At 40.5% G+C, this 21512-nt stretch overlaps 1 protein-coding gene and 1 non-coding gene across 4 annotated transcripts in view; both read right to left on the reverse strand.

The window, feature by feature from the left end:
- The window catches only part of LOC105465645 (serum/glucocorticoid regulated kinase 1), a 151521-nt gene that overhangs the window by 18741 nt on the left and 111268 nt on the right, over positions 1-21512 (reverse strand). For all 3 annotated transcript variants that reach the window (XM_071096482.1, XM_011714198.2, XM_071096483.1), the window contains one exon: positions 21050-21125. In XM_071096482.1, coding sequence (XP_070952583.1) covers positions 21050-21125 — 76 coding nt within the window. The remainder of the gene's footprint in view (positions 1-21049; positions 21126-21512) is intronic.
- Positions 20425-20528, reverse strand: LOC112423862 (small nucleolar RNA U13). The gene has a single exon (XR_011624152.1). It is a non-coding gene; the product is annotated as a small nucleolar RNA U13 (small nucleolar RNA).

A 21512-nucleotide genomic window follows, 5' to 3' on the forward strand; every position in this document is an offset into this window, starting at 1 on the left:
AACCTGCGACCAGGTGCCTGGCAGATCACCCTGGGGAAAGGTGCCATATCAGAGGCTCAGTGTTCATTTCTGTTGCTGGCAGATTGGGCACTCAGCAGTGGCTGTAGCCAGGTTGGCCTTAGTGAGTGGACGTCCATGTTGCTGAGTCCATGCATAACCTCCATCCTTGCCACCATGGCTACTTTGCTTATGAGTTCACTGGATGCAAGGGTGGTTGGGAAAAGGGGCTGTCTGGTATCCACAGAATGGGTCATCTTACCACTTGATTGTTAAAATACCCCTCTATTGAGGTCACCCTTTGCTGAGAATTCATGTGGACACAAATATCTTTACCTTTTATTTTTGCTCATTCAGAGAGGTCTATTCACAGATCACTTCCCCATATTTCTTTGTCACCAATTTTCCAATCATGTTCCAGCCAAACTATTGGCCACAGCCCATAAATTGGTATATAATTGCATATCTGGTCATTTCTCCTTAGAAGCAAAATGAACAACCAGGTGCTCGAAGTTCTGCTCACTGTGCGGATATCTTTTCAGCACTGTCCTTCAGGGACCTGCCAGAAAGAGACCATAGTGCTGCAGCTGTCCACTTGTGTGATGTTGTGATTTTATATATACAGATATATACATGTATGATAGCATCAGTAACTCAGCGGTGTTACCCATGGCACGAGGGTGTGACACACAGGCTTCACCTCACACAGAGACAAGAAAACAATAATTCACCAACTTCATACTAAGAAATAAACACTAAGATTTTGATTTCCTGCGGATTCCATGCCTTCATTTTCTGTTTTCTTAGCACACAGTAGATTTCAGAGCCACCATGCCCAGCCAACTTTTTTTTTTTTTTTTTTTTTTTAAGTAAGGGTCTTGCTTTGTCACCCAGGCTGAAGTGCAGTGGTGTGATCATGGCTCACTGCAGCCTCAACCTCCTGGACTCAAGTCATCCTCCCACTTCAGCCTCCTGAGTATCTGGGGCTACAGGCACATGCCACCATGCCTAGCAATATTTTTTTTTTTTTTGAGACAGGGGTTCCCTATGTTGCCCAGGCTGGTCTCAAGCTCCTGGGCTCAAGGGATCCTCCCACCTTGGTCTCCCAAAGTGCTAGGATACTAGGTGTGAGCCTCTCACGCAACCAGACAATTTTTTTTTTTTTACAGACACTTTTTATAAAACTGTTTCTGAGTTGTGATTATAGAATCCCTTTAACAAATAAGATTAGTTATCCCCTAAAGGATTGTTTGATGGTTTGGGGTCAAGCATTTCAGATACTGCATATTAACTACCTCTGTTATACAGGTGTGTGTGTGTATGTATGTATATATAAATATACACATATATTTTTGTGTGTCTGATAACACCAACTTTGTTCCCTAATCATCATTTCACAAAAGATACAAATGGAATCTAAAAGAATGAAAATTAGCTTTTGTATAAGACCACAAGAAAATTACACAGAAGAAATGAAACAGATGTGAGCAAAAGATGGGAATCATATATAATGTCTAACCTTATAAACTACATAAACATGGTTACTTCAAGAAGCTACTACTATATTACTTATTATTTGTTTATACAATTTTGCTTAAAATTATATTGTATTCTCTACTTATTTAGAGCAAATGATTGTGCCAAATAGATAAGACTGTTTCCATCAATTAGTATCTATAATTATTCTATTTCACAACTCATAAAGTGTTGCTTAAAAATCTAATTCCTTAGAACACAAGCACAGATCATCACAATAGACCTAGTTAAAGTTCATTTTTCAAATCATGTTGTTTATACACCTTATATACTAACATAAATCCAGTTTAGCAAGGCATTTAGTAAGCCCTGACTTTACTTTTTAAAAGCAAAAGTATTCTCTTTTCTCCCTTTACCACATTGTAAGTACTGTTTTTTGGGGGTTTTTCTTTTGTTGTTGTTGTTGTTTTGTTTTTTTGAGACGGAGTCTCACTCTGTTACCCTGGCTGGAGTGCAATGGCACCATCTCAGCTCACTGCAACCTCCACCTCCTGGATTCAAGTGATTCTCCTGCCTCAGCCTCCTGAGTAGCTGGGATTACAGGTATGTGCCACCAACTCTGGCTAATTTTTGTAATTTTAGTAGAGACATAGTTTCACCATGTTGGCCAGGCTGGTCTCAAACTCCTGACCTCAAGTGGATCTGCCCGCCTTGGCCTCCCAAAGTGCTGGGATTACAGGCGTGAGCCACTGCACCTGGCTCTAAGTACTGTTTTTATATCTACAATCTGCTCCTATATTCATAACTGATGGTCAATTGCCTTTTGACTTTTCATTCTATAGTGGCAAGAAAAACAAGCAAAGAGCAGAAATGGGGCCCTGTCATACATTGTTTCTTTCTTTTTCTCCTTTCCTTTCTATAGAGTCTGACTGTATCACCCAGGCTGGAGTGCAGTGGCATGATCTCAGCTCACTGCAAATTCCGCCTCCCGGGTTCAAGCAATTCCTCTGCCTCAGCCTCCCAAGTAGCTGGGATTACAGGTGCGCACCACCAGGCACAGCTAATTTTTGTATTTTTAGTAGAGACGGGGTTTCACCATGTTGGCTACACTGGTCTTGAACTCCTGGCCTCAAGTAATCCACCCACCTCAACCTCCCAAAGTACTGGGATCACAGGTGTGAGCCACCACGCCCAGCCTCCTGGCATACGCAGTTTGTAATCCCCTTGTCACTGTTCTTTTCCCACCTCCCATTATCTTTTCTTAGGACTTTGATTTTCTTGAGGATTATAGGTTTTTAAAAGGTTGAAAGGGACCTTGTAAAATCCCTCAGGACTGCTATTCCTTATCTATCTCTTCTTAAAAATAATATTAAAGAATTAAAATTAATATTACATACATTACAAATATTAGAAAGTACATTTACATAAGATGTGAAAGAGGCACACGATGGTAACAGACAAACTAGACTTAGCTAGATTACTTCCAGGAATAATAGTAAGTGTCTAAAACAGGTTGCCTTGTTAGAACATGATACTACTGAATCTGAGTGCTTATCTTCCTCATATGTGCCAATTATGTTTTTCTCGAAGAGCAATCCTTTCTAATTTTCGCAGACTGCTTTCTGATCATTTGTCTCCCAAAGAGATTGGGTAAAAGCATGTGGCTTTATTTTCGCCATTTCTAAAAATAACTCAACAACTATGCTGTGCACTGCTCACCTTAGCACTATTGTATTCATGTGTTCATGTGTATAAAGGACAGTTCATAGTCAGCACATTCAATGCTTTTCTCCCTCTTTGTTTCAAAGTTCAAAGTTATTGTCTACATGAAAGTTGGGGTATTTCACCACCAGCCTCATTTTATGCTATTCATAAAATCATGAGCACACTTTACCAAGGGCAAAAAAATCTTAGGAAACAGAAACATCTCCCTTCCCCCATACAATATTCCTGACAACCATTTATTAAGGTCTTTAATCTTTCACTGGAATCACCTCTACTTCCCCATCCATCTCTACCACTGTCAACTAGCATCGATTGTTAAAGTTCTTCCTTAGGCTGTGATCAAATATCCTCAGGAAAGTTTTTTAAGGAGTAGCTCTACTGCACATTCTCAAGGCAGATGCTACAGTGGGGCGAAGGACATACTTATCAGCGAAATGAACATGTCCTCTTTAAGTTCCACAGTGAAGTCCACATATTATCATAGCTGACATTACTTGAATGATTATACTAAGTGGTAGACACTTGGTGTTTTTTTTTTTTTTTTTTTTTTTTTTTGAGATGAAGTCTCTCTCTGTTGCCCAGGCTGGAGTGCAGTGGCATGATCTTGGCTCACTGCAACCTCTGCCTCCTGGGTTTAAGGGATTCTCCTGCCTCAGCCTCCTGAGTAGCTGTGATTACAGGCGTGCGCCACCACACCTAGCTAATTTTTGTACTTTTTTAGTAGAGAAGGGGGGGTTTCACCATATTGGCCAGGCTGGTCTCGAACTCCTGACCTCGTGATCTGCCTGCTTTGGCCTCCCAAAGTGCTGGGATTATAGGTGTGAGCCACCGTGCCAGGCCCCTAGTGTTTTTTTTCAAATGCAGTTTCTTATTCAATCCTCATAATGATCCTTTGAAAAATGTTTACTATCTATCTATCTATATATATAGATAGATTTTTTTTTTTTTTTGAGACAGAGTCTTGCTCTGTCGCCCAGGCTGGAGTGCAGTGGCGTGATCTCGGATCACTGCAAGCTCCACCTCCCGGGTTCACGCCATTCTTCTGCCTCAGCCTCCCCAGTAGCTGGGACTACAGGCGCCCGTCACCACGCCCAGCTAACTTTTTCTACTTTTAGTAGAGACGGGGTTTCACCGTGTTAGCCAGGATGGTCTCGATCTCCCGACCTCGTGATCCACCTGCCTCGGCCTGCCAAAGTGGTGGGATTACAGGCGTAAGCCACTGCGCCCAGCCTATCTTTTTATATATTTTTAAGATCTGTGGCTTAAACAAATAAACATTACTTGGAGATGTGACACAGCTAGACAATAAAACCAGAATGCAATTCTAGGTGTTTCTGATATCAAAAACCTTGTTTTTTTTTTTTTTTTTTTTTTTTTTTACATAGTCTCTGTTGCCCAGGCTGGAGTGCAGTGGTGAAATCTTGGCCCACTGCAACCTCCACCTCTCAGGTTCAAGCAATTCTCCTGCCTCAGCCTCCCGAGTAGCTGGGATTACAGGCACACACCACCACCACGCCTGGCTAATTTTTGTATTTTTAGTGGAGACAGGGTTTCACCATGGTAGTCAGGCTGGTCTCAAACTCCTGACCTCAGGTGATCCACCCGCCTATGCATCCCAAAGTTCTGGGATTACAGGTGTGACCACGCCCAGCCAAAAATCCTGTTTTTAATCGGTGAAATAATCTTCATCCTTACCTGTTCTAAATAACAGCTCATCACATATTTGTAGGGAACTACTATCTTTTTTTTTATTTTTATCTTTTGAGACAAGGGTCTCACTCTGTCACCCAGGCTGGAGTACAGTGGCACAATCACAGCTCACTGCAGCCTCGACCTCCTGGGCTTAAGCAGTCCTCCCACCTCAGCCTCCCAAGTAGCTGGGACCGCAGGCATACACCTAATGCTAATTTGTGTATTTTTTGTAGAAATGGGGTATCACCAGGCTGGCCAGGCTGGTGTTGAACTCCTGAGTTTAAGCAACCCGTCTGCTTCAGCCTCTCAAAGTGCTGGGATCACAGGCATGAGCTATTGCGCCTGGCTAACTGTAGGTGAAAACTTGCCTCCTTCTCCATAGAACCTAGCAAAGTGCTGGGCTGAAACGAAGACAATGTATCTCACTCCTATAAAACAAACCTTGTATTTGTCTAATTTCCTTCCTATCTCAGCTCTCTCTGCCTACTGGCAAGATCACATTGCAGTTTGAATCTCATCTTCTACTAACTGCACTTTCCTTAAACACTGTTGTCCACATTTAAGCTAGTGAATTTTCATGTCATAGTTCCACTCTTGTCTTTTTGAAGCATTGAAAAGAGAATTGGAAAAGTTTGCAAGAGAACTGACTTAGGAGTTCTGTTTCAGCACTTATGATTCCACATTTAGTTTTAGGCAAAGTGCTTAACTTCTTCAAGTATCCTCAGGGTTAACACATATTTCACTAATTTCACAGGTTGATTGGAAAGATCAGAAGAAATTACTTTTGGGAGAACAGTTTGAAAACTCAAGTGGGTTATGTAACTTAATACCCACAAGAACATCACAGCTTAACTATTAATACAAAGTTTTCCTCTAAAAGACACATTTTTTTCTTTTCTTTTCTTTTTTTTTTTGAGACAGGGCCTTGCTTTGTCCACCAGGCTAGAATGCAGTGGCACTATCTCAGCTCACTGTAACCTCCACCTCCCAGGTTCAAGTCGTGCTTCAGCCTCCAGAGTAGCTGGGACTACAGGCATGCGCCACCACGCCTGGCTGATTTTTTTTTTTTTTTTTTTTTTTTTTTTTGAGACAGAGTCTCGCTCTGTTGCCAGGCTGGAGTGCAGTGGTGCGACCTTGGCTCACTGAAACCTCCACCTCCCGGATTCAAGGGATTCTCCTGCCTCAGCCTCCAGAGTAGCTGGGACAGGAGCTCACCACCATGCCCAGCTAATTTTTGTATTTTTAGTAGAGACGGGGTTTCACCGTGTTGGCCAGAATGGTCTCTGTCTCCTGACCTCGTGATCCGCCCGCCTTGGCCTCCCAAAGTGCTGGGATTACAGGCGTGAGCCATCGCGCCTGGCCCTGATTTTTATATATTTTTATAGAGATGGGGTTTTGCCATGTTGGCCAGGCTGGTCTCCAATTCCTGACCTCAAGTGATCCACCTGCCTCAGCCTCCCAAAGTGCTGGGATTACAGGCGTGGGCTACCACGCCGGTCCTAAGAGCCAAAATTTTAATCAGTGGGAAATGCTGACTGCCACGCTCATTTCTGAAGAGGAAAGATCAGGATTTCATGAGCTGCATTGTTCATTGACATCTACTTTAATGACTCCAGCCCAGCCTGAACTAATCTTTTTTTGCATTTTCTTTTTACTGTCAATTCACACCTTAACAAAATAAAGGAGTTATAGAGTAAGAGAGAATCTTAGAGTTGATTCACTACAATCAACTCTCATGAATTTGCTGGAGGCCCTCTGCTCTAAAATATAATACTATTCTTGCCTCTGGCATCCCTGGTTTTACCTTCATCTCTCTACCTCCATCCCACCTCCATCCCTCCTACCCCTATTCTTCTGAGTGCAGTGGCACGATCTTGGCTCACTGCAACTTCTGCCTCCCAGGTTCAAGCAATTCCCCCACCTCAGCCTCCCGAGTAGCTGGGATTACAGGCATGTACCACCATGCCTGGCTAATTTTTGTGCTTTTGTATTTTCACCATGTTGGCCAGGCTGGCCTGAAACTCGACCTCAAATGACCTACCTGCCTTGGCCTCCCAAAGTGCTGGGATTACAGGCGGGAGCCACCGCACCCTCCTTGTCCACCCACTATTCTTAACCCCTTACTTCCTACCCCTCACCTGTACTTCTTTGAGGGCCATTTCATTCCTGGAATAGCCTGTTTTCATTATTAGTTATGGGCCTATTTTCCTTACTATGTACAATTTTAAAGTCATAAAATAATTTTTCTTCGAATGTTAAACATTGTGTTTATATTTAACCAAATAAAACACTTGTTATTAAGGGCATATGTTCAAAAACCTTCTTTTCCATTTATTTTCTCTAAGTCAGGCATATAAGCTGATATCATGTCTTACATATTTTAAACTAAATTTGACCTGAAGTCACCTCTGTTCCTTGAATCTCTACCTGACTGCAACTTAGCTTAGTATGTCCACAAACTGAAAACCTAATTTAGGAGTACATTATAAGTCCTCACTAAAAATGGTTGCTAGGTTCTTAGATATTGTAACTTTAAGTGAAATAAAGTATAAGGAAACCAATTCCACCACAAGCTAATTGATAGAAAGAGGAATTAACTTCCTATGGCATACTTGTGGACATAAAAACATCACATCACTTCTAAATAAAGACCAAAACACTTCGAATACTAAACATTGAAATAAATTCCCAGTCTCGCCCAGGTGATCTCATCTCAGCCTCCCAAGTAGCTGGGACCACAGGGATCTTCTCCCTTTGTTTTTGTTCCAACCCACTTCCAATTTGTTTCCACAGTACTTAAGAGTGAGTTGCTGTTTTCTTCTTTGTTCTGTTCTCTTTTTATTTTCTTATGTTCCTTCCTGCACACTGAAGTTGCTGTTGTTTTGTATTTTCTTTTTTTGCTTTTTTTGAGTGAGGTCTTCTCACTCAGTCACACACTGGCTGGATCAATTAATAGCTGACTCTGGGTACACTGGCTAACTCTGCAAGGAGCAGTGATAAAGGAGAGGGTAGGGGAGGGAAGGAAGAGAAAAATTAGTAAAAACAACTAAGATAACTATTTACCCAATGATTCCACTTGAGGATGGCAGACAATCCGAGCCTATCCTGGCAGCTCAGGGAACAAGGTAACACCAACCTTGGACAGGAGACCATCCCATCCTCAAGGCACACTCACACACTCACGCCCACACTCATGCTCACTCATACTGGGACAATGTGAACACACCAATGAACCTCACATGCATATCTTTGGGATGTGGCAGGAAAGTGGAGTTACATAGAGAAAACCTACGAAGACATGAAGAGAATGTGTGAACTTTACACAGACTGTGGCTCCAGCTGGAAATCTCTTTTTTTTCTCATCAATGTTATAACAACATGCTATATAATTTTTGTTATAACTAGCTGAGTCTCAGCCAATCACAGCAACTGAGCTTCAGCCAATCACAGCAACTGAGCTTCAGCCAATCACAGCATGTCAACTGATCAGACAATGCCCAAATAAGGCAAATTTGGAGCTTTAACCAGTCAAGCTGTTTCTGTACCTCATTTCCAGTTCTGTCTATAAATGCTCCCTGCCCACCTATTTGCCCAATGGAACTCTGTGAGCCTCCTTTGGTTCTGAGGGCTGCTTGATTGGAGAATCATGCTTTGTTCAAATAAGGTGTTAAATTCAATTTGTCAAAAGTTTTTCTTTTCTTTTTTTTTTTTTTTTGAGACGGGTGTTGCTCTGTTACCCAAGCTGGACTGCAGTGGCACGATCTCGGCTCACTGCAACCTCCACCCCCTGGGTTCAAGGATTCTCCTGCCTCAGCCTCCCAAGTAGCTGGGATCACAGGTGCACACCACCATACCTGGCTAATTTTTATACTTTTTGGTAGAGACGAGGTTTCACCATGTTGGCCAGGCTGGTCTCGAACTCCTGACCTCAAGTGATGCGCCCGTCTCAGCCTCCCCAAATGATGGGATTACAGGCATGAGCCACCACGCCCAGCCTAAAACTTTTTCTTTTCACAGTATTATGTATCATGTATTATGAGATAAACTTCTCGGGCAAAAAGAAAGCCATTAAAGGCTGAATATTTCAGCATGCCTAACTTAATAAAATTTAGGACATTTTTAACTTTTGCTATGGTTAAAATCCACTAGATTTTTTTTGATCTGGTGCCATATTAGTTTGATTTAAAATAGTAAGAACAGATTCATTAAAATATGAAATTGCATTTCCTTGTATTTTCCTTGTATTTTTTAAGTGAGAAAATTTTCCTGGTATCATTTTAGCTATAATAAAATGCCTTTTAGGACTCTGGAAATGAAAGATCTTGGACATAAAATAAATGATTAGGATTAAATGAGCACATGAAAATACTGCATGAAACTAGTTTTAAAAGAATCCTGGGGAATTAGAAAAACGAGCTATTGTGAAACACTGTTAGTTTAGCCTTTAGTAAAACAGCAGAAATAACAAGCAATTTTGGTCAGAACAAAGAGAAAGAGAAAATTGTAAGTTCCACAAAGGCAGAAACAGATTTTGCTCCAATTGGAAAGCTTCAGAAAGCTAAACCCTTCATTTACATAATCCAAGGCAGAGTGAGGGGCCTCTCTGTGTTGAGCTAAACTGAGCCTATAGTCACACATTCACACATTTGGCACTAGGACAGTTGTGAGGATAGGATCTGACAAACTTTTCACTGCCAAACATAACTCAGATGCTAGATGAGCATGACTCTAAGTATCTTTACACAGAGGAGTTTAGAAATAACATTTCACTACTCACTGGAATAAATAACCCATCCTTGAACTTGGAACCCTCTAAACCATTGTAGATGGTTTAAGTCATGCAAAACAAAGTGCTTTTTGCTTTATGGATCTTTGCTTAAGAATGCAATATTTTATCTAAATGACTAGGCAACTAAGGTTCTCTCCAATTTGAGGATTTTAAGTCTAGCCATATGTCTATTTCCAGGAAGCTTATCAGTTTTGTGTCTGGGGCCCCAGATAATGGCATACAGCAAATTATAAGCTTCATGGTTCAGCAGAAAAAAGCAAGTTTGAGGTCCAGTAATGTAAAAAATAGTAACAGTAATGATAAAATAAAATGCATTCTTCTTTCAAACCATAGTTAGTAAATCCCATGAAGTATAATGCTAGATAAATGTAATCCCATGTAAATGACATAATTCTTTCTCCAAGTAAAAAGAGCTAACATAAATTGACCACTAATTATATGTTAACACAGTTATAAATACCTTTACTGCATTCTTTTTTTAATCCTCACAAAATTCTATAATCTATTATTACTATTTCATTTTTGCATGTGAAAGAAATGAAAGGACAGAGGGTTAAATAATTTGCCCAGCCAGGCGTGTGACTGTAATCCCAGCTACTCTGGAGGGTGAGGCAGGAGGATCACTTTTTTTTTTTTTTAAATTTTAAAATGAGATGGGTTTTCACTATGTTATCCAGGCTGGTCTTGAACTCCTGAGCTCAAGTGAGCTACCTGCCTTGGCCTCCCAAAGTGCTGGGATGAGCCACCATGCCTGGCCATGAGGATCACTTGAGCCCAAGAGTTCAAGTCCAGCCTGGGCAACAGAATGAGATTCTGTCTCAAACAAAGAAAACAAAGAAAAAATAATAACTTACCCTAAAAAAATAAAATAATAATAATTTGCCCAAAGTCACACAGGAAGTAAGCATTGAAATCTGCGGCAAACTCAGAAGGCCTGGCTCAAGAATTCACGACACAACCACAACAGATTGTACACTACCACAGTTCCCTGCTGCTCCGTGCATGGCCTGTTGGCCAGCTCTGATGTGAGGTCAGTTGACTAAAAAAGATGTGGTTCAGGAAGCTGAGAATGATTGTGGTTACCTGTTCTAAGATAGAGAAATTGATTTTTAAAAGTTCCATTTGAAGTAGGAGATGCCAAAAACCACATATGAGTGACAGAGTGAGTGGGTCTCTTTCTGATGGATTAAGTCTTCAAAAAGACTTTCAGAATGAATCTCTATCTACCTTAATTTTGGGCAGTGTTAATTGTATTCATTTTTTTCAACACATTTGATTGTGCATATACCATGGACAAGGAATTCTGTTAAAAATTGAATGTATAAGGCTGGGTGCAGTGACTCATGCCTGTAATCCCAGCACTTTGGGAGGCTGAGGTGGGCAGATCGCTTGAGCTCAGGAGTTTGGTCCCAGCCTGGACAACATGGCAAAACCCCGTCTCTACAAAATACAAAAAAATTAGCTGGGCGTGGTGGTTCACACCTGTAGTACCAGCTACCTGGGGACTGAGATAAGAGGATCGCTTGAACCTGGGAGGTCAAGGCTATAGTAAGCCGTGATCGCACCACTGCACTCCAGCCTGGGTAACAAAATGAGACCCTGTCTCAAAAAACCACCACGACCAACAACAACAACAAAAACTCTGAACGCACAGGAAATTATTTTGGGGGAGTAGTGGAACATAGCTAGCGAGTTGGAGACTGTAAGTTGAGATGTGGTACTACTTGTCTGTACATTTTTTTCCTCATTTCTCTCTACCCAAAGGTGTTATGTTTTTATTTTCTTCTCTTAAGGGGGCCCTTCATTTGATGGCATGAAATGTTATGACCAGCCGTCTCTAGTTCAGTTAATAGGTCAAGTAGCTATTGTTATGTTGAGGTCATTATTTATCAAGCTTCGACACAAAAAGCAAAAATAGGCTGGGCGCGGTGACTCACACCTGTAATCCCAGGACTTTGGGAGGGGCGGGTGGACCACTTGAGGTCAGGAGTTCAAGACCAGCCTGGCCAACATGGTGAAACTTCATCTCTACTAAAAATACAAAAATTAGCCAGGCATGGTGGCGGGTGCCTGTAATACCAGCTACTTGGGAGGCAGAGGCAGGAGAATTGCTTGAATCTGGGAGGCAGAGGTTGCAGTGAGCTGAGATCGCACTACTGAGAGCCACTGCCTGGGTGACAAAGCAAGACTCCATCTCAAAAAATAAAATAAAATAAAATAAAAAATATAAAATAAAATAAAATATAAAATAAAATAAAATAGCAAAACTAGTCCAAATGTCAGTTAACAAGAGGACCAACTTTATGGGTGAACATCCACAAGGAATATAAGTGGCCTCTAGGGAAGCCAATCTTTGCACAGAATTTTTGTTTAATGAGATGTAGGCCAAAGGATAATTTAAGTTGTTATGACTGTGGCCTTGTTCTTTTCAAATCCTAGCTTCATCTCTGCTCCCACTGATGACACTATGAGACTTTGGAATTCTTCACTGTATGTAAGATGACTTTATTACTGAGATAGCTACCGCTTTGTAGTTATGACCTGAGTAAACTCTTCACTGTGTGTAAGATGATTTTATTACTGAGATAGCTACCACTTTGTAGTTATGACCTGAGTAAACAAGTTAGTCAACTTACAGGATTTTCACGTGTCCACAGATTTTTACTAGATAATTTATCTGTAATGTCAGGAGGCAAAGTCTACCATGAATATATTGGCCGACATGTATCAGATGGAAAATTCTTGTGTAAGCAGATGATGTTTACCTTTTATCATAGTTTTCTCTTTTGTTAGATAATGCCATACTTCGGCTGACAAGCAACTGTTTTCTAGCTATAAATATGAGTGTTTTCTTTTCAAGAGAAAAATTCTAGAAATTGTTTTCTATACTTTAAAAAATTCATGTAGTGAAGTCCTTCCTCTGCTTATATTAATCCAGTTATCATTTTATATACTCCCTGAAATACTAAAATATTTCTGTAGTCCACATGTTTTCAAATTATGAATCATTTTATTTCTACATTTGGTACATAAACTATTACTGCTCCGGAGTAAATATGGATATACTACTTTATAGTGATTTTTTTTTTCTTCTTTTTCTCTTTTTGTATTTTTTCTTTTTTTTTTTCGAAAACAGGGTCTTACTCCTGGCCTCAAGTGGTCCTCCTGCCTCAGCCTCCTGAGTAGCTGGAATTATAGGCATGAGCTACCAGTAGCGATTCCTAAGAAATTTCCCCAGAAATTTGAGCTAATTTTTATTTATTTATTTATTTATTTATTTATTTATTTATTTATTCTTGTATTTACTTATTTTTAAGACGGGGTGTCGCTCTGTCATCCAGGCTGGAGTGCAATGGCACGACCGCAGCTCACTGCAGCCTCCAATTCTTGGGTTGGGCTCGAGCCATCCTTCTGCCTCATCTTCCTTAGTAGCTGGGACCATACGTGCAAGCCACCACGCCCAACTTGAGCTGATTTTTTAAATGTGATGAACTATTAGAAAACATATAGGAGCTAAATAATGAGAACTTAGAAACACAAAAACAGAAACAACAGACACTAAGGTTTACTTGATGATAGAGGATGGGAGGATGAAGAGGAGCAGAAAAGATAACTATTGGGTAATGGACTTAATACCTGGGTGATGAAACAATCTGCACAATAAACCCACGTGACAAGAGCTTACCTATGCTGGCCCGGCACGCTGGCTCACGCCTGTAATCTCAGCACTTTGGGAGGCCGAGGCAGGCAGATCGCTTGAGCTCAGGAGTTCTAGACCAGTCTGGTCAACATGGTGAAACCCGATCTCTACTAAAAATACAAAAATTAGCCAGGCCTGGTGGCGGGTGCCTGTAATCTCAGCTACTCAGGAGAATGAGGCAGAAAAATGGCTTGAACCTGAAAGACAGAGGTTGCAGTGAGCCAAGATTGCATCGCTGCACTCCAGACTGGGCGACAGAGCAAGACTCTCTTTCAAAAAAAAAAAAAAAGAGAGAGTTTACTTATGTACAAACCTTCACATGTACCCCCAAACCCAAAACAAAAGTTAAAAAAAGAAAGAAAAATAAACGTAAAATACATATATATGAACAATGCATAATTCTGGAATTAAAAAGAAAAATTCAATTTCCTCCTGTGGGAAAAATTTATACAGTAATGATTCTTGCTCTTTAATTTTTGCTTGAAAGAAATCTAGACATTTAAAAAAACCCAGTGGTAGAATTGTCTTGTTAAAAAGGGACATCAAGCAATAGCCCAGGGGAACATCAAAGAGTTGTGTTTCTTACCTGGCAAAACCAGTGTCTAGCTAAAATAATGGCCTTGCAAGTCAATCTTGTTGTTTAACCACTTCATTATCTGGTTTTCTCTAAGCAAAGAACATTATCTGTGTTGCCGATAATAGTAGGGGGGAAAACACACATTTTGAAAGTATGAAGAAATTCATTCTACCTTGAAATTCTCATTCAAGAGGAAATTACAGGCCACTGCAGGACCAGCGATTGAAAAATAAAGGTGTACAAAAACAAACAACTCAGGTTTCAAAGCCTAAAAACAAAGATAACAGGAAATAAACTAAACTTGTGCAGCCTGTTTGCTTACTGTCTGAACAAATGCTGGGAATGCATGAGAAATTCTAAGCCCAGTGAACAAAAGTGTGAGCAGTAAGATGACAGGTGATCAATTTTCTTCCTTTCTCTATTTTTCATTTTGTTCCCTATGATGAGCATATGCCGCTTTTATGTTATAATCGTAAAAAAGAAAGACTTAAAAAATGACTTTTGCTTTTCCAATTGTATACCAATATTTATCTACACATAGCAACTGAGCACGCTAGTCCTGTCAAAAGGCAGTGTCCTGTCAAAACGCTAGTCACAAAGACAGTGAATGTAAAAATCTAGGCAATTCTACCAGATTTCACGTAATGAAACTACCTTGAGTAATTCCTTAATTCTTCACAAATTCATGTTTTTATTTAACTTCTATCTCTATCAAGCAATGTGGACTAACTACCCCTAATATTTAACTCTATTTAAACTGTGTATCAGGCCAGAAGCTGGCTCACACCTGTAATCCAAACACTTTGGGAGGCCAAGGCAGGTGGATCACTTGGGCTCAGGAGTTCAAGACCAGCCTGGGCAACATGGAGAAACCCCGTCTCTACAAGAATACAAGAAATTAGTCGGGTGTGGTGGCATGTGCTTAGAGTCCCAGCTTCTTGTGGGGCTGAGGCAGGAAGATCGCTTGAGCCCAGTAGGCTGAGGCTACAGTGAGCTGAGATCATGCCACTGCACTCCAGCCTGGGTGACAGAGTGAGACCTCGTCTCAAAAACAAAAACAAAAACAAAACAAAAAACAGACTATACACTACGTTAAATAAATTACTCTCTGATGATGACTGATTTTGAATGAAAATACTCCAATCACTGGAATATATTTTCCAGTGTTGTATTATTTCTTTTTCTTTTTTGGAGACAGACTCTTGCTCTGTTCCTCAGGCTGGAGTGCAGTGGCCCAGTCTCGGCTTATTGCAACCTCCACTTCCCGGGTGGCGTAGTCTCGGCTTATTGCAACCTCTGCTTCCTGGGTTCAAGCAATTCTCCTGCCTCAGCCTCCTGAGTAGCTGGGATGACAGGCACACACCACCAGGCCTAGCTAATTTTTGTATTTTTAGTAGTGACGGGGTTTCGCCATGTTGGCCAAGCTGGCCTTGAACTCCTGATCTCAGGTGATCCACCTGCCTCGGCCTCCCAAAGTGCTGGGATTACAAGTGTGGCCACCACACCGGACCTATTATTTCCTGTATTACTAAAATCATTTCAGGAATTTGTAAAAGTTACAATAATAAAACTCATACTGCAACAATGACTAGAACATGGCCTTTGTAAAGAATCCATTTACAGGCTCATAAGATTTGGTGTTATAGATGGATGGCTGTGGAGCTGCTCAAGCTTGTGTTTGCACTTATCAGAATTCAAGGCAGTTAGGAAGAGTTTCCAAGTGCTGATGTGCTAGAGAAGAAAGGGCGTGCTGCAGTGTAGAAACCACAGGAGAAACAGTTAAGTCACCTAGATTCAAACTGTGAGAAAACTACTAGCGAACTAGAAGAATATTTTACTTCCTAAATCTGAGAGATCTATATCTCAAAGAACACAGATTCTACTCTAGGCACATCATAGTCAAACTGATAAAAAATAAAAATAAAAATAAAATTAGAGCAGCCAGTAAAAGAATATACATTACATTCAGCATAGCAATAATGTAAACATTGTTGACTTCTCATCAGAAACTCTACAGACCAGAAGACAAGAACCAACATCTTTAAAGTGATGAAAGAAAGAAAAATAAAGTAGCCACCCAGAATTCCATATCTAACAAAAACATCCTTCATGAATGAAATAAAGGTATTTCCATTTACAAAGACACATCATGTAGACTAAAGAAAGCTAAGATATTTCACTGCCAGAAGCCTTATAAGAAATCCTGGCCAGGCGCATTGGCTCACTCCTATAATCCCAGCACTTTGGGAGGCTTAGGAGGGTGGATCACTTGAGGTCAGGAGTTCAAGACCAGCCTGGCCAACATGGTGAAACGCTGTCTCTATTAAAAATACAAAAATTAGCCAGGCATGGTGGCATGCACCTGTAATCCCAGCTACTCGGGGGCTGGGACAGGAGATAGGAGAATTGCTTATACCCAGGAGGTGGAGTTTGCAGTGAGCTGAGGTCTCACCACTGCACTCCAGCCTGGGCGGCAGAGTGAGATTCTATCTCAAAAAATAATAAAAACATTGAAAAAAAAGAAATCCTAAAGGAAAATTTCCAGGCTAAAGGGAAATGACACCAGAGAGAAACAGATTTTCAGGAAGAAATGAAGAACATCAGAAATGGTAAATATCTGGATAAATACAAAAGATAATTTTCCTCTTATTTTTTTAAAAATGCACTGTACTGTAGGGTTTAGTACACATATAAATAATATATATGACAGCTATAATATAAAAGATGAGGGTAGGGTAGGGTAGATGCACCTACATTGTTTGAAAATTTTGACAGTAGTCTATGAAAATTTGAAGTCAATTATTGTAGGCCGGGTACAGTGGCTCATGCCTATAATCCCAGCACTTTGGGAGGCCAAGGGAGGCAGATCACTTGAGGTCAGGAGATCGAGATCAACCTGGCCAGCATACTGAAACCCCGTCTCTACTAAAACTACAAAAATTAGCGAGGCGTGGTGGCACATGCCTGTAATCCCACTACCTGAGAGGCTGAGACAGGAGAATTACTTGAACCCGGAAGGTGGAGGTCACAGTGAACCAAGATTGTGCCACTGCACTCCAGCCTGGGCAACAGAGTGAGACTCTGTCTCAAAAAAATAAAAATAAAAATGAAGTCATTTATTGTAATCTTCAGAGCACCACTGAAAATATGATGCAAAGAGGATAACTAGAAAGTCAACGGGTAGATTAATATTAAATTCTAAAACCTATTCAAATAATCCTAGAGAAGTCAGAAAAGGAAGAACAAGCAAATAAAGAAGAGAAGTGACATATAGAAAACAAATAGCAAAACAGTAAAATTAAATCTGTGTCATTACATTAAGTGTAAATGGTCTAAACATCCCAAGTAAAAAACAGATTGTTAGACAGGATTTTAAAAGAAAAATCTAACCACATGACATCTATAAGATAAGCACCTTAACTATAAGACACAGGTTGAAAGAAAATGGAAAATAAATATATGCCATGTGAAAAGTAGGCTTTTTAAGATTGGACTGGCTATATCTATCAGAAGAAATAGACTTCAAACAAAGACTTTTATCAGAGATAAACAAGGACATTTCCTAAAGATAAAATGATCAGTTCATTAGGAAATAATAATAATCATAAAGATGTATGTGTGGTTGGGCACAGTGGCTCACGCCTGTAATCCCAGCACTTTGGGAGGCTGAGGCGGATGGATCACCTGAGGTCAGGAGTTGGAGCCCAGCCTGACCAACATGGTGAAACCCCTTCTCTACTAAAAATACAAAACTTAGCTGGCTGTGGTGGCACGTGCCTGTAATCCCAGCTACTCAGGAAGCTGAGAAAGGAGAATTGCTTGAACCCGTGCTTGAACCCAGGAAGCAGAGGTTGCAGTGAGCCAAGCCGAGATCATGCATTGCACTCCAGCCTGGGCAACAAGTGCAAAACTCAGCAGGGCACAGTGGCTCATGCCTGGAATCCCAGCACTTTGGGAGGCCGAAGGCGGGCAGATCACAAGGTCAGGAGATCGAGACCATCTTGGCTAAAACAAACACGGTGAAACCCCACCCCGTCTCTACTAAAAAATGCAAAAAATTAGCCAGGCGTGGTGGCCGGCACCTGTAGTCCCAGCTACTCGGGAGGCTGAGGCAGGAGAATGGCATGAACCTGGGAGGCAGAGCTTGTAGTGAGCCGAGATTGCGCCACTGCACTCCAGCCTGGGGGACAGAGTGAGACTCCGTCTCAAAAAAAAAAAAAAAAAAAAAAAAAAAACCGCAAAACTCTGCATCAGAAAAAAAAAAAAAAAAAAAAAAAAAAAAAAGCAAAAATTGACTGAATTAAAAGAACCAAAAGACAATTCTACCACTAGAGGTGGAGATTTTAAAAAGCTCTTAGTAATGGACTAACCAACTAGGTAGAAAAAAAAAAAAAAAAAAGAAAAAAATTACTCTAGACATAGATCCTGCTTTGTGAGTTGGTTAAGTGGGTGGCTGGGAAGGATTTTCATGAGATGAGCTCTTGTAGGAGGGACACGCCATTCTTTGTAACCCTACTGATGAAGGAAAAGTAATAAAAACGTTTTAAAAATGAGTAAGTCTATTGTACCACTGCACTCCAACCTGGGTGACAGAGCAAGACTCTGTTTCAGAAAATAAATAAACAAAAAGAATAGGTCGGAAATATTTCTATTCCTATTTCTCTATGTGTTCTGCATTAGTTTTTCTTGTAACTTTTTTTTTTTTTTTAAAGACGGAATTTCACTCTTTTTGCCCAGGCTGGAATGCAATGGCACAATCTTGGCTCACTACAACCTCTGCCTCCTGGATTCAAGTGATTATCCCACCTCAGTCTCCCAAGTAGCTGAGATTACAGGTGCCTGCCACCATACCCAGCCAATTTTGTATTTTTAGTAGATATGGGGTTTCACCATGTTGGCCAGGCTGGTCTCGAACTCCTGACCTCAGGTGATCCAACCACCTTGGCCCCCCAAAGTGCTGGGATTACAGGCATGAGCCACCACGCCCAGCCCGTAACATAATTTCTTTAGGCTTCTAAAAGTGTCCAACCAACATTTTCTTTTTCTTTTTTTTTTTCTTTCTTTTCTTTTTTTTTTTTTTTTTTTTTTTTTGAGTGAAAGCAAGTTTATTAAGAAAGTAAAGGGATAAAGAATGGCTACTTCATAGATAGAGCAGTCCCGAGGGCTGCTGGTCAAGCACCATTTTCTAGACCTGTCCTGTACAGATTTTCCTCCCTTTCCATTTTCTTTACATAACATCAAGAATCATTTATGTTTCTTTGGTAATGCTTCATTCTACATTGCTTCTTCATAACACATGTGCTGTAGGTCTTAATAGCAGTATTAGCCAGCAGATGGCTTGTTTATTGTGGTGGTATACTGCTAATGGGCTGAAATGATGGAATAAATAGGCTAATTCACTTTTATGTTTTTTCTTCTTTCTTCAAAAGACATAATAAAACAAGACAGAAAAAATTTTTTTGACAGATGAAATTGATAATGTTTAGACCATAAGTCTGGTCTTTGGGGAAAAAAAAAGAAAAACCATCAGAGAGTTTCTCACTTTCCTTCTCAAGTCCTCCTGTTAGGCACAGTCTCTGACTCCCTTTTATGAAGAACAGATTATAGCACAGATTTAGCCCAAGCTGTTTCTGCCAGGAGAGCTGTTTCTGGGAAGCGTGCTATAGAACTGGGCAGTCCACTTTCCATTCTCCCAGTTTTGGTGTTTTCTGGCTGCGAGCTTTGAATATGTCAGCTAACCTATTCAGCTTATTATTTCATTTCTAATAGAGGCATAACAAGAAAGGGCTGTCCCTCCTATTTCAAGGGATTGCGGCAAACACTGCATTAGATTTCTGTGAATACCCCTTGTAAAAGCATGAGGCATAATACAAATATCAGATATCAGCATGAGTTTTCTATTTCATTAGACCTATTTCACTAGAAAAGGTGAAAGCTCTATTATCACTCTCTTAATTGTTTTAGCTCCTTTTTGCTTCACCTACCCTTTTATTCCTAGTGTCTGCTTTGTGCAATTAGGCCTCATGGCTCATGTGTGTTTGTGATAAAGAATTTTTAAATGTCTTCTATTTGCTATGAGAACATACCCTACTCTTTGTCTGAACATAATTTCTTATCATATAATCTGAAGCATATTCTCCGATCTCATAAAGTGGCATTCCTCTGATTCTGATTAGATGTATAGCCCTAATATCATAGTGCAAGTCATACATGCCCTCCCATAAGTATTCTGAAGTATGATTCACCCTAGGTTTTCAAATCTCTTCCTTGCCCTAGAAGACAAACTTGGACCCATGTATTTGCCCACTTTATTCGACTCCTCCGTCTTCCATTTCAGCAAATAGACTCATTCCTTCATTATTCCTCCCAATACTTAAATATGCTTCACAATCCACAAAGCTGTACCTGATTTTATATATATATATATATATATATATATATATATATATATGTACTTTTTTTTTTTAATGATAGGCAGGTAATGTGCGGACATCATAACAAGGCTTGAAGGAGACATATCTCACACAGGGACATGAAAACCCAATCATCATACTTATAAATGACAAAGGGATCTAGTATATATGTTTTAGATACTGAAAAGAAGATATAACGAAAGGACTTTTAGGATAAAATTGATTGCAAGGCCGGGCGTGGTGGCTCACACCTGTATTCCCAGCACTTTGGGAGGTCAAGCCCAGCGGATTGTCTGAGGTCAGGAGTTCGAGACCAGCCTGGCTAATATGGTGAAATCCTGTCTCCATTAAAAATACAAAAATTATCCAGGCATGGTGGCTCAAGCCTGTATTCCCAGCTACTTGGGAGGCTGAAACAGGAGAATCACTTGAACCCTGGAGGTGGTGGTTGCAGTGAGCTGAGATCGCACCAATGCACTCTAGCCTGGGTGACAGAGTAAGACTCTGTCTCCAAAAAAAAAAAAAAAAAATTAATTAATTACAAAGTGTATTCGAGTGTTGGGTTAGGTAAGAATAAACAAACAAACAAAATTTTCCCCCAAACCTTGCCTTTGTTAGAGCTTTACTACAGAATGCATCCTGTACATAACAGGAAACAGATTGTATTTTTCCAATAGTACCTGAATCATCATTAGTCCAGAAGGTTCTTGGATCGGGCTTGGTCAGGATGTTGGCATGATTACATGGTTCTCTCACCTTTAAAACATAAAGAGAAAAGAAGTGATATAAAAATGGCTTCATCATTTCAGCTATTTTAGGCTTATAGTTCTAGAGAAAGGATTCCAAGGCTGAAGCTAGTACATATGGCATGTCTGTGCTCTAATTAGGGTGGTTTTCCCAGGACCGTGCTGGGTATGGCACTGAAAGTCCCATATCCTGGGAAGCCTTTTAGTCCTGGGCAAACTGGGACAGTTGGTACCTTTACACATGATGCAGTTTCACTGGGCTGATGGCTGGGTTAGTCCATGGGGGCTGGAGCTCACCCAGCGTTATGTGCAGTGCACAAACTGCACAGCCGTATGAAGAGGCCCTGGATTATTAGCAAACTTATCAGTGTAAAGACACTCACTACATAAAAAGTGT

This window comes from Macaca nemestrina, chromosome 5, assembly GCF_043159975.1.
Source record: "Macaca nemestrina isolate mMacNem1 chromosome 5, mMacNem.hap1, whole genome shotgun sequence".
NCBI classification, from domain to species: Eukaryota; Metazoa; Chordata; class Mammalia; order Primates; family Cercopithecidae; genus Macaca; species Macaca nemestrina.